Source organism: Plecotus auritus (assembly GCF_963455305.1).
Source record: "Plecotus auritus genome assembly, chromosome: 10".
Classification (NCBI taxonomy): Eukaryota; Metazoa; Chordata; class Mammalia; order Chiroptera; family Vespertilionidae; genus Plecotus; species Plecotus auritus.
The window spans coordinates 60,469,396-60,481,170 of NC_137785.1; the positions used below are offsets into that span (position 1 = coordinate 60,469,396).

At 48.0% G+C, this 11,775-nt stretch overlaps 1 protein-coding gene across 1 annotated transcript; it reads left to right on the forward strand.

Annotated features, from left to right (window-relative positions):
* Positions 1–990: 990 nt before the first annotated feature.
* LOC308235395 (histone-lysine N-methyltransferase SETMAR-like) lies at positions 991–10,462 on the forward strand. Its single transcript, XM_080644152.1, has 3 exons — positions 991–1,148; positions 3,866–3,962; positions 6,278–10,462. Exons 1-3 carry the CDS (start codon positions 1,083–1,085, stop codon positions 6,652–6,654), a joined length of 540 nt encoding a protein of 179 aa, XP_080500278.1. The 5' UTR covers positions 991–1,082; the 3' UTR covers positions 6,655–10,462.
* Positions 10,463–11,775: the final 1,313 nt, after the last annotated feature.

Genomic DNA, 11,775 nt, shown 5'->3' on the forward strand with positions numbered 1-11,775 from the left:
AGCCAGTTACCCGAGTAACAGCCATTGTCTGTCATCAGCGCCGACGGGCAAATTTTCTCTGAGCAAAGTGTACAGTTTCTTAAATTATGTTCTCTCTTGTTTGTTCCTGTTGTTTATTGAAATGTGATTTTATGTCGACTTCCATATTTTAAAAAATGAACTTGCACTTGTATATATGTTTTTCATGTCATTTTATGAGGTGTTGATTCTGACCTTAGTTTAGTAGCTCTATGACAAATGGATCAAAAAGCAGGTGTTTTTCATGGCGGAACTGGCACCACAGTGAGCCTTAGGCAATTATTTATTAAATCCGTGGTGGGCAAACTGCGGCTTGCGAGCCACATGCGGCTCTTTGGCCCCTTGTGTGTGGCTCTTCCACAAAATACCACGGCCTGGGAGAGTCTATTTTGAAGAGGTGGCATTAGAAGAAGTTTAAGTTTAAAAAATTTGGCTCTCCAAAGAAATTTCAATCGTTGTGCTGTTGCTATTTGGCTCTGTTGACTAATAATTAAGTAAAGGGATGCATTTCAATCCCCGACCCTGGGTGCAGGGCGTTAATCGGGTGTCTCCTACAACTCCTCCTGATGAGACTTGCTAACAGTTGCTGAAGTTAACTAAACGCCAGGACCCCTGCTGGACGATTTACCTCCCACACCCCCCACACACCCCCCTTTTTCCCCCCGGGGAAGGCGTGCCCAGCACCTAGCTAGCTGCATCCTGTGCACTCACTGGTGGAGCCCGACGCCCGTCACTGCCAGGTCCCGCCCTAGCCACGCCCCCACGCCGTTGCAGAACCCAGAGAAGACGTGGTCATTGTCTCGCTGGAGGGTCCGCCCTTCGCGTGGGTTTGGTGGGAGCGCGGTCCCATGAGCCAGCGCACGCTGCACCCGCCCCGCCCCCTCGCACGTCGGGCCCCGCCCCTAGCACGCAGGCCCCGCCCCTAGCACGCAGGCCCCGCCCAACCTCGCGCATGCGCGCGCGCATCCAGCAGTGCCTCGGGGCAGCAGGACAGGGAGGGCGGAGGTCTGGCTCTCCAGGTGCGAAGGGAGGAGCCCGTGTCGCCGCCGCCGCCGGAGAGGACCATGTCTGCGAGTCGAGCCAAGAAAGTGAAGATGGCCACCAAATCGTGCCCAGAGTGCGACCTACAGGTGAGCGGCGGGCCGGCGGGCGAGGGTCAGTCCTACGGGCAAGGGTTCCTCCTGCGGCCGGCGGCGCGGAAGGGGGCGTGGGCTTGTCCCTGGTCGCCAGGCGGTTCCGGTGACAGCGGCGGGTCTGTGCCCGTCAGCCCCTGTGTCCCGACGGGAGAGCGCCGTGTGGCCGCCTGGAGGGTGGCTTTGTTCCCATCAGACCCGGGACCCGACTGTCCCCGCCGCGCCCTTGGGTCCTAGGATGCTCAGCGCTCCAGGGCTTTCTCCGATGGCCCCGGCGGAGGGAGACATCACGGTGCTCGCGGTGGCAAGAGCGACTGTGGCGGGGAAGTTTCTAGTTTTTTTCTAGGCTTCCAAGGTTTTGCAGGGAATGGCATGATCACGCTGTGGTTAGGGAAACCAAAGCTAGGGCCTGTCACCAGCTGAGATGGGGCAGGGGTCCTGGGTGCCATCCCGTCTCCTAGTAACACAGGTGACATTCCACCGTTGTAGGGCTGGCGGGGCCAGAGCGCTAGGGGAAGGGTAATCAAAGCTTCTTTTTCGGTTCTTTGGAGAAGTTCTGTTAATCTTTTTGTTTTTAATGTTATTTATTTATTTATTTATTTATTTATTAAATATATTTTATTGATTTTTTACAGAGAGGAAGGTAGAGGGACAGATGAGAGAGAAACATCGATCAGCCGCCTCCTGCACACCTCCTACTGGGGATGTGCCCGCAACCAAGGCACATGTCCCGGACCGGAATCGAACCTGGGACCCTTCAGTCCGCAGGCTGACGCTCTATCCACTGAGCCAAACCGGTTTTGGCAGTTTATTTTTTTAAAAATATACTTTATTGATTTTTTACAGAGAGGAAGGGAGAGGGAGAGAGAGTTAGAAACATCGATGAGAGAGAAACATCGATCAGCTGCCTCCTGCACACCTCCCACCGGGGATGTGCCCGCAACCAAGGTACATGCCCTTGATTGGAATGGAACCTGGGACCCTTGAGTCCGCAGGCCGACGCTCTATCCACTGAGCCATCTGGTTAGGGCTTAATATGTTTTTAAAAATATTTTTATTGATTTCAGATTGGAAGGGGGAGGGAGAGAGAGAGAGAAACAGAGTATGATGTTAGTTGTGGGTTTTTCATAAGTTCATTTTACCATGTTGAGGAAGTTCCCTTCTGTTTCTCACTGTTCAGTGTTTTAAAGTGAAGGGTGAAAGGCATTGCCATCACCCAGGAAATGCCAAGGGATTTAGGAACTTTGTGTCCGGAGTTGGGATAAAGACCACCGATTGGCCAGAAGATGCTCCTCGTACTCTTACGAGATTGCAAGGCTTGTAGGAGCTGCCAGAACCAGGGGCAGATACGGATGTACTAGAGGCCCAGTGCACCACATCTGTGCGCTGGGGGAGGTTTCTCAGCCCAGCCTGTGCCCTCTCGCAGTTGGACATCCTTAGCGCTGCCACCACTGCGCTCGCCAGTCCCTAGCCTGGCTTCTGGCTGAGCCGCGCTGGGGGGGGGGGGGCGCACTGACCACGAGGGGGCAGCTCCTGCATTGAGCATCTGCCCTCTGGTGGTCAGTGTGCGTCATAGCGACCCATCATCACACCGTTTGGTCGATTTGCATATTAGCCTTTTATTATATAGGGTGTGTGTGTGTGTGTGTGTGTGTGTGTGTGTGTGTATTTCTATTATCCCACAGTGGTGTTTCTTTTTTTTTTTTTTTTTAAATATATTCTACCAATTTCTTACAGAGAGGAAGGGAGAGGGATAGAGAGTTAGAAACATCAATCAGCTGCCTCCTGCACACCCCCCACCGGGGACGTGCCCACAACCAAGGTACATGCCCCCGACTGGAATCGAACCTGGGACCCCTCAGTCCGCAGAATGGCGCTCCATCCACTGAGCCAAACCGGTTAGGGCCACAGTGGTGTTTCTTTTTATTTTTTTCTTTCCACTTGTTAGTGTCTGGCCCTCTTCCCCTTCCCGTTCCAACTTTTAGACTAATTTTCAGTTCTGTTTTATCATCAGTAATCAGTTTGTATCCAAGTCTTATTCTTTTCTTCCTTTGAAATGTTTGTTAAATGTATATTTTAAAAAAATACATTCCCCCTGCCAGCATAGTAGAGCAGGCCAATAGCTCTCATCCTGGGATTATGTAATAATTTCCTAAACCAGTTCCTTTCTTCTAGACTAATCCATTTTGTAACTATTCTGACACTGACACTTTAGGAAATTATTTTTGCCCTTCACATTCAGCATTATTAAACATTTGCTATATTCACGGATCTGTAGAGGACTAGGAGGATAGATGTGATTTTTTGTTGTTGTTAATTTTCACCCGAGGATATTTTCCCATTGGTTTTTAGAGAGAGTGGAAAGGAGAGGAGAGACAGAGAGAGAGAAACATCCATGTGAGAGAGACACGTCAAGTGGTTGCTTCCTGCACGGGCCCCTACGAGGGCTGGAGCCTGCAACCGAAGTACGTGCCCTTGGCCAGAATTGAACCTGGGACCCTTCAGTCCACAGGCTACTGCGCTACCCACTGAGCAAAACTGGCTAGGGCTAGATGTGGTTCTTCTCTCAGTGCATATGAGGAGGTAGAATTTAAATGTAAATGTGATTTCTTCCTTCAAGTTACTTATTGTTTAGTTGAAGAGACCACAGAAACACTCGAGAAGTCTGATAAACAGTAAAATGTAATATATGTTCTCTCTTTTTCCCCCTCCAGGTTCCTGTTGCATGTAAATCTTGTCCCTGCGGTTATATATTTATTAACAGGAAACTCCTGAAGGTAAAACAGTCAGATAAGTCGTCACCTTTTACAGGTAATTGCAAGTTTACCATCTTTTCAGCTTTTATGGTTTTTGTTACATAGATTAAACATTAATTTTTGTTAATGAAATATTTTTTTCTGCTGCTGAAGTTACAATATTAAAAGTCTGTTGAGCCCTGGCTCATGTAGCTCAGTTGAGCATCGTCCCATGTACTTTGTGGTCGCCGGTTATATTCCCAGTCAGGGCAGCCAATCAATGTTTCTCTCTCTCTTTCTTTCCCCTCCCCTTTTTTATTTTTATTTTTATTTTTTTAATATGTTTTATTGACTTTTTACAGAGAGGAAGGGAGAGGGATAGAGAGTTAGAAACATCAATGAGAGAGAAACATCGATCAGCTGCCTCCTGCACACCCCCTACTGGGGATGTGCCTGCAACCAGGGTACATGCCCTTGACCGGAATCGAACCCGGCACCCTTTATTCTGTAGGCTGACACTCTGTCCACCAAGCCAAACGGGCTAAGGCAGAATGTCTTATTTTAACTTGCCTGAAAATGTCTCTGTTTTAGATTGTTCTGTTATTTGTATGCAGTTCTGAGGTATGAATTCTATTCCTGCGTCCCCTCACCACAGTGGCTTTGAGGTTCCCCGCCCCCCTTATGCATTTGGGAAAATCTTCTGCTTTTGGGTTTAGCTCTGTAGTAAAACAAGTTTTGTCTTTGATTGTATCTTAACAGCATGTTTGTTTGAAGTAGAAGAGCTGGCTTTCTGCATTAGTTAAATCTATATGGACAGGAAAGCTTTCTCCTCAATTTCTATGTCATTTAGAAACAATAGGGTGAATTGCTTTCAGTATATTAGGAACTAAAATAAAGCTACTAACTTTCCTAATACCTTATAGTTGAAAGATATTTTTGGTTTTTGGTAATAATATATTATTGTTGAGGTCACATTTTTTCTGCTCTTGTAATAGAAGATTAATTACTGACTTATTTGAAATAGTGTAACTTAGACTTTAAGCAAAGGTACTTCACCGTCTCGGAAGGCAGAAAAGTTGCTGTGAAGGGATGTGTATTTATAAGGGGCTCTAATTAAAGCTGTTGAAAGAGAAATCTTCCTCCTTACTGCCCCACAGTTTCCCCCCAAAATTGTCCATAATTGAATTCTGCTGAATTTCTCTTCCTTTTTTAAAAAAAAACCTTCGGTGAGTTTAGGAAAGGTGTGTTATGGTTGTGTTTCACTGGGCAGTGGACTATAGAGCCATTTAAAATACGTAAAAGATGCGACTGCTGGGGTGGGGTGCAAACTTAGGCAAACGGTTCTTTCACGTCCCTAAAGTCCATTATTTTTACTTGTCTACACCAAAAGTAAGTGTGAAGCCAAGAGCAGTGAAATAGAGGGGCTGAAAGAAGATACAGAGGCCCATCTGAGACAGGGAAGAGGAAGACCTAAAAACACTGTCAGGAAGCATAAGGAACAGGTATTTATCAACCCATCATGGGAGGATGTTTTTCTAAGCATCAAATCGATCTGAGATCTTAATTTGATAGCACTGAAAAAAATGGAAGGCGTTGAGTTCCTGGATCTCAAAGCACAACTCATATATTTTTAAAAAATATATATTTTATTGATCTCAGAGAGGAAGGGAGTGGGAGAGAGAGAGAGAAACATCAATGATGTGAAAGAATCATTGATTGGCCGCCTTCTGCACGCCCCCTACTGGGGATTGAGCCCGCAACCCAGGCATGTGCCCTTGGCCGGAACTGAACTCCGGACCCTTCAGTCCTCAGGCCGACGCTCTATCCGCTGAGCCACACCAGCTAGGGCAGCACAACTCATATTTTAGTTCAAAATAATTTTTTCTTTTTATTAAAAAATATATTTTATTGATTTCTTTTTTAAAAATATGTTTTTATTGATTTCAGAGAGGAAGTGAGAGGGAGAGAGATAGAAACAGCAATGATGAGAGAGACTCATTGATTGGTTGCCTCCTGCACGCCCCCTATGGGGATTGAGCCCGCAACCAAGGTACATGCCCTTGACCAGAATCGAACCTGGGACCCCTTCAGTCTGCAGGCCAACGCTCTTTCCACTGAGCCAAACCAGTTAGGGCTCAAAAATAATTTTTTCTGTGGTAGATGCTTATGAAATTACTGGCAATTGGATTCCTATGGGAAAACCAAAAGATTTCAACATAACATCCAGCGGCTAGAAGCTGTGATCCAAACACTTACCCTCTGAATGAGATGGCTGCGGCTTGACCGGCCGCAGCAGAACGGATGGCGAAGTAGGTGTCATTTGGGGCTTGTGATGATGACGTGCTCTGCAGTCGTCTTTGACGATTGAGCTTCTGTTTATTTTCTCCACAGAGGTGAGCAATACCATGTCTTTGAAAGATTTGCGAATACTTTTCTTATATGAGTTTAAACTCGGACACAGTGCAGCCACGGCAAGCAGGAACATCATTTCCGTCTTTGGAGAAGGCTCCGTGAACGAGAGGACGATCCGGTGGTGGTTTGAAAAATTCCGTTCTGGGGATCTGAGTCTGAAAAACGAGCCTCGCGGGAGACCCAGGTCTGTCCTAAACGAAGACGAGCTGCGAGCCCTGGTGGAAGCGAACCCCAAGACCGCAATCCGAGGCCTCGCCGCAGACCTCGGCGTCTCCGCGACCACCATTTCTCGACACCTGGCCGCAATAGGGAAGGTGAAGAAGCTGGACAAGTGGGTGACAGCCGTTGATGGATGATCATGAACAGGTGGTTGGAGAGACGACCATCCCTTAAGATTTGAAAGAGCAGAGACTTTATGAGGGCGTCATAAGTGTGACAGGAATGAAATCGAAAGTGATCTGGACAATGGCTGGATGTTGATGAAGTTTCCAAAAGTGTTAAAACCACCGTTCAACCAAAAAAGGATCTGGTAACGGTTGGTGGTGTGCAAAAGGGTGTTTCAACACTGCTTGTTCACCCAAACTGCTTCTCCCGTTTTACAACGAGCTCGCATTGTCACAGCGGAACTCACGGACCCGAATCGCCCTAGAGCACTCTGCGTGGTCTGCCGACGTGGACCTAGCCTTCCCGTGGCCACAGCTGACCGCACACGTCCCAGAGCGCCCCGGGGAGGTCACTGAATCGGGCAAAGGAATTTAGCGCGTCCACAGACTCACCTGACCTTTTACAACAGATCACTACTGTTTTTGTCTTTTGTAACCAAGAAACAGAACATTCTCCGATTGAGAAGCAGGAATTGAATATCTTTTAACAAGCCTGAATTTTATAAATGTAGTGTATTCCTTTAATATTGGGGGAACTTTATCACTTGGAGAAAGCAGCTAATACTATTAGATCATATTTTGGTTGAATGAAGCTGTTGTTTTTCTAAAAAAAAATACAGCATTTTCCTGTTGACCTACAGAAGGCAATCTCACGTGGTTCACCCCGACCACTTCCCAGATCCCGGCAGAACCCGGGACGGAAAGGCACTCAGGGACCCAAGCTGCCAGCTGCTCCGAGGACGGGCTTCTTCCTGATGGTGCGAGCAACCCAGGGAGGGCACATGCACGCGTGTGTGCGTGTGTATGCGTGCGTGCGTGTGTGTGTGCTTCCGTGCATGCGTGTGTGCATGTGCGTGCGTGCGTGCGTGTGTGTGCGTGCTTGCGTGTGTGTGAGAAAGACCTTAGGAGTCGGCCGTGCAGAGACGGAGGTGAAGAGTGTTCTGGGAGTGAGCGGCCTTGTCAAAGGCCCTCGGGTTCTGGGAACACGTTTTAGAATAAAGAAGTGAAAGCTGTTTGTCACGCCGGAAGCCACGCACAGGAGATGTGCCCAGCGGTGCTTTTGGGCGATAGTGCTGCTTCCATGCGTTCCCCACTCCGAGCCTTTGTTTTCTAATGTAGGGAGCCTTCGTTTTCTAATGCAGGGGGCTCGGAGACCTCTTAGCCTTGGAGGGGGATTGCATCTCCTCTGGGGCACCCAGGGTAGGGTTGGGTAAAGATCCCGAGCTGGTCCTCTTCCTGCCCCTCTCCCTCCTGACAACCTGTGGCGTCCGTCCCATTAGGAATAGATCCGCGGTGTCTGTCCCGTTAGGAATAGATCTGAGGTGTCTGTTCCGTTAGGAATAGATCCGCGGCGTCCGTCCCACTAGGAATAGATCCGCGGCGTCCGTCCCGTTAGGAATAGATCCGCGGCGTCCGTCCCGTTAGGAATAGATCCGCGGCGTCCGTCCCGTTAGGAATAGATCCGCTGTGTCCGTCCCGTTAGGAATAGATCCGCTGTGTCCGTCCCGTTAGGAATAGATCCGCGGCGTCCGTCCCGTTAGGAATAGATCCGCGGCGTCCGTCCCGTTAGGAACAGATCCGCTGTGTCTGTCCCGTTAGGAATAGATCCGCGGTGTCTGTCCTGTTAGGAATAGATCCGCGGTGTCTGTCCCGTTAGGAATAGATCCGCGGTGTCTGTCCCGTTAGGAATAGATCCGCTGTGTCTGTCCTGTTAGGAATAGATCCACTGTGTCTGTCCCATTAGGAATAGATCCGCTGTGTCTGTCCCACTAGGAATAGATCCGCGGTGTCTGTCCCACTAGGAATAGATCCGCTGTGTCTGTCCCGTTAGGAATAGATCCGCTGTGTCTGTCCCGTTAGGAATAGATCCGCGGTGTCTGTCCCGTTAGAAATAGATCCGCAGTGTCTGTCCCGTTAGGAATAGATCCGCGGTGTCTGTCCCGTTAGGAATAGATCCGCCGTGTCTGTCCCATTAGGAATAGATCCGAGGTGTCTGTTGCAGCCTGCTCAGTGTGAAGGAGGGTGGCCTCTGGAGGTCCTGAGCCTGTGGCTTTCCTGCATTCGCAGCTCCCTGACCCAGGCGCTATTGGTCACGAAGGAGGAAAAGAGCCCCCTTTTGGGCTCAGAACGAGGCTTCTCATCCTCCTTGTCTTTACCTCGGCGATGGATGGTGCCTTTGTCTTCTTTGCCGTAGATGGTAACTTGAAAACACAGAGTGTAAAGGGACAGAATGACTACGTTTCCTCCTTGTGGGCCTCACCTCCCTGGCCCTGGAAAAGTGGGATTGCAGCTTTAAGGTCAGAACTTTAATGGAGGAGCTCTATTGGCTTTTCAAGAGAACCGGGAACCTGACAAACGCAGGGGCCTGCCCGCCAGGCAGCCCGGTGCTCACCCCGCTCTCCCAGGGAAGAAGGAAAGCTGTGAAAGGCTCCTGGTGGGCACTCTGGTTGAGTGTCCAAAGAAAGGAAGGAGTGGAGCTGGAGGCTGCTACATCCCCCTCCCCCCTCAGCACTGCCACCCTCATCTCCCTGAGGAAGCTTGGGTCCTGACGCTAAAAGTGGCTCTGAGTAGGCATTTGTTCACGTCCATGGTGCCTGCCGTTAAAGACGCGCCCGCCCGCCGCTCTAATTGCTCCTGGTGAGGTGAGCACTGTGGCCTCTGGAGCAGCCTCCGAGCAGCAGCAGGAAAGGTCCCGAGCAGAGTCAGCGTCGGAGGCCTGGGGTGGGGGGTGGTCAGTGCCAACCCACCAAGGGGACATCGGGAACACTGTCAACAATAAAGCCCTTGAGAAAGAAAAAAAAAAAAGGAATAAAAGAATAATAATAAAAAAAAAGAAATAGCATTAGAAGCCGGTGGAAAAGGACTCTCCAAGCACCCATCCTCATGCTGGATTCTTTCTTCTTTCTGTCGGTGCCTCGGCCTCCTTCACGTCCTCTGACCTCAGCTACTTTGCTCACGGTGTGCTTTCTGTCTGAATGTTTGCTGTTCCTCTTCACCTTATTAACTCTACCCATCATGCACTTTTCCTCCAGGAAGTCTTCCCTGGTTGCCCCGCCCCCACCCCAGGTCAGGTCCCCTTGATGGCCTAAGAATCCCAGTATTGTTCCTGCATAATGTGATCACAGACCTAATATATTTATTTGTGTGATAATATGTGTCTGTCTGTCTTTTCTGCTAGATTATAAGACTCACAACAGCAGGGACTGAGTTTTTACGCATAAGATCATACCCCCGTCAAGGGCACAAGGTCTAGTACAAGCATGTCAAACTCGGCCCGCGGGCTACATGCGGCCCACAATGAATATTTTTGTGGCCCAGCCAATATAACAGTATGTAAGGAACGCTTTAATAAACATTTTGTAAGTTAATTTTTACAATGTCCTGTTATACATCATTATTAATAACGAACTACAACCTTTGCTAATGACTGATGACTATCATCGTGTTGCATCCATTTACCTGATGCGCCTTACGCACAGGTGCACCATTTCTCCCCACTAATACCAGCAGCGAATATTTTAACAGCCGATTGCCACGTGATTAGTCTTGTACTGACTTGTTTGGTGTGCGCAACAAAATATTTCGCTTTTGGAGAACAAGAAAAATAGGTTTATTTGTGTTTTGCTTATTAATTTGTGCAGTTATTCAGTGTCTGGTAAGTTAATGTTCAAGAAAAATATTGTTATTAAAATGTTCTATTATTTTATGTTAACGATGACTCATTTATTTCAGCCCTTTGTATTCAGCATGTCTCTTATTGAAATAAACCTACGTTCCTATGAAAACTGAAGCTTTTGTATTTTTGCAGCCCACATACACTTAAACCTTGTTTACTTGGCCCGTGTTAGCCTTTGAGTGTGACATGCTTGGTCTAGTACATAGTAGACACCTATTAATGTTTGTTCAATGAATGAATAAATGCGAGGGCCAGTTCATCCACTTTGTAGAAAATCCATGTTTTGTTATTGTGAGGATATATTTGACAGCAAGTAATTAACAACCAAATGAACAGTAGTTTAAAAAAGTAGGTTTTGTTTTCTCTAACTTATGAAAATGTTCAAACATGTTCTAGTATATTCCATATACTTGAATTTTACAGTGATCCTCTGTAGCCTTTTATGAATAAAGCCGTTACGAATATTCTTGCAGTCTTTTTGTGGACATACGTTTACATTTCTCTGGGTAAATACCTAAAATTGGAGAACCTGAGTCATAGGCTATGTGTATATTTCATTTTCCTAGACATTTCCCCAACATGATTACACCATTTTATATTCCCTCTCACTAATACTTGATGTTATTAGTCTTTAAATTTTTTTTTTAAATCCTCACCTCAGGATATTTATTTCCACTGATTTTTTTTTTTTTTTAAGAGAGAGGGAGGGCAAGAGAGAGAAACATCATGTGAGAGACACATCCTGGTGGGTGTGGGCCGCATCTTATTTTGAGCCACTTTCCGCTGGGGTAGCTATGGTTGGGGTAGCTATGCAGCAGCGCTGTTGGGGGCCCAGGCACTCCCTAGCTTTCTGCTCATCCTTCTCAGTGGACTGATGGTCATTCCATGCATGCCTCCTCGGAGGCAGCCTCTGAGACGGCTCCGAGTGCTCGCTGCCTCCTGCCGTTCCTGTCCTCCCTCAGCGCCACGTCATCCCGTGTGGGCTGGGCTCCGTGACTGGCTTCTGCTAGAATTCAGCACGAGGGATGGGCTGCCATTTTGGAGATTAATTTATAAGAAGCACGTGGCTTGCTTCGGTCTCACGTGTTCTTCCTGGCTCTATCTTAGCTCACTCGTTCAGGGAAGGAGCCAGCTGCCATGTTGTGAGGCCGCTCAGCGAAGAGCCCCCTCCCCCTAGTTGAGCATTCAGATGGGATTGCACAGCCACCTGGGTTTCTGACCCACAGACATGGAGGTAATATTTTTTAAAAATATGTTGTTACTGATTTCAGAGAGGGAGGGAGAGGGAGGGAGAGAGAAACTTCAATGATGAGAGAGAATCCCGAGTCCTTTTTAAGCCCAACTCCTGCCCAGGGTGACAAAGACCCTGCACAGCTGAACATGGCCCTCCTCTCCTTACCTCTGTCCTTTTTTTTTTA

Excerpts from the sequence above, each read along its gene's own strand:
- LOC308235395 (XM_080644152.1), top strand. The coding sequence starts at position 1,083 with ATGTCTGCGAGTCGAGCCAAGAAAGTGAAGATGGCCACCAAATCGTGC. Across the intron at positions 1,149-3,865 it reads GCCCAGAGTGCGACCTACAG|GTTCCTGTTGCATGTAAATC; the intron begins GTGAGCGGCGGG and ends TTCCCCCTCCAG. Across the intron at positions 3,963-6,277 it reads TAAGTCGTCACCTTTTACAG|AGGTGAGCAATACCATGTCT; the intron begins GTAATTGCAAGT and ends TTTTCTCCACAG.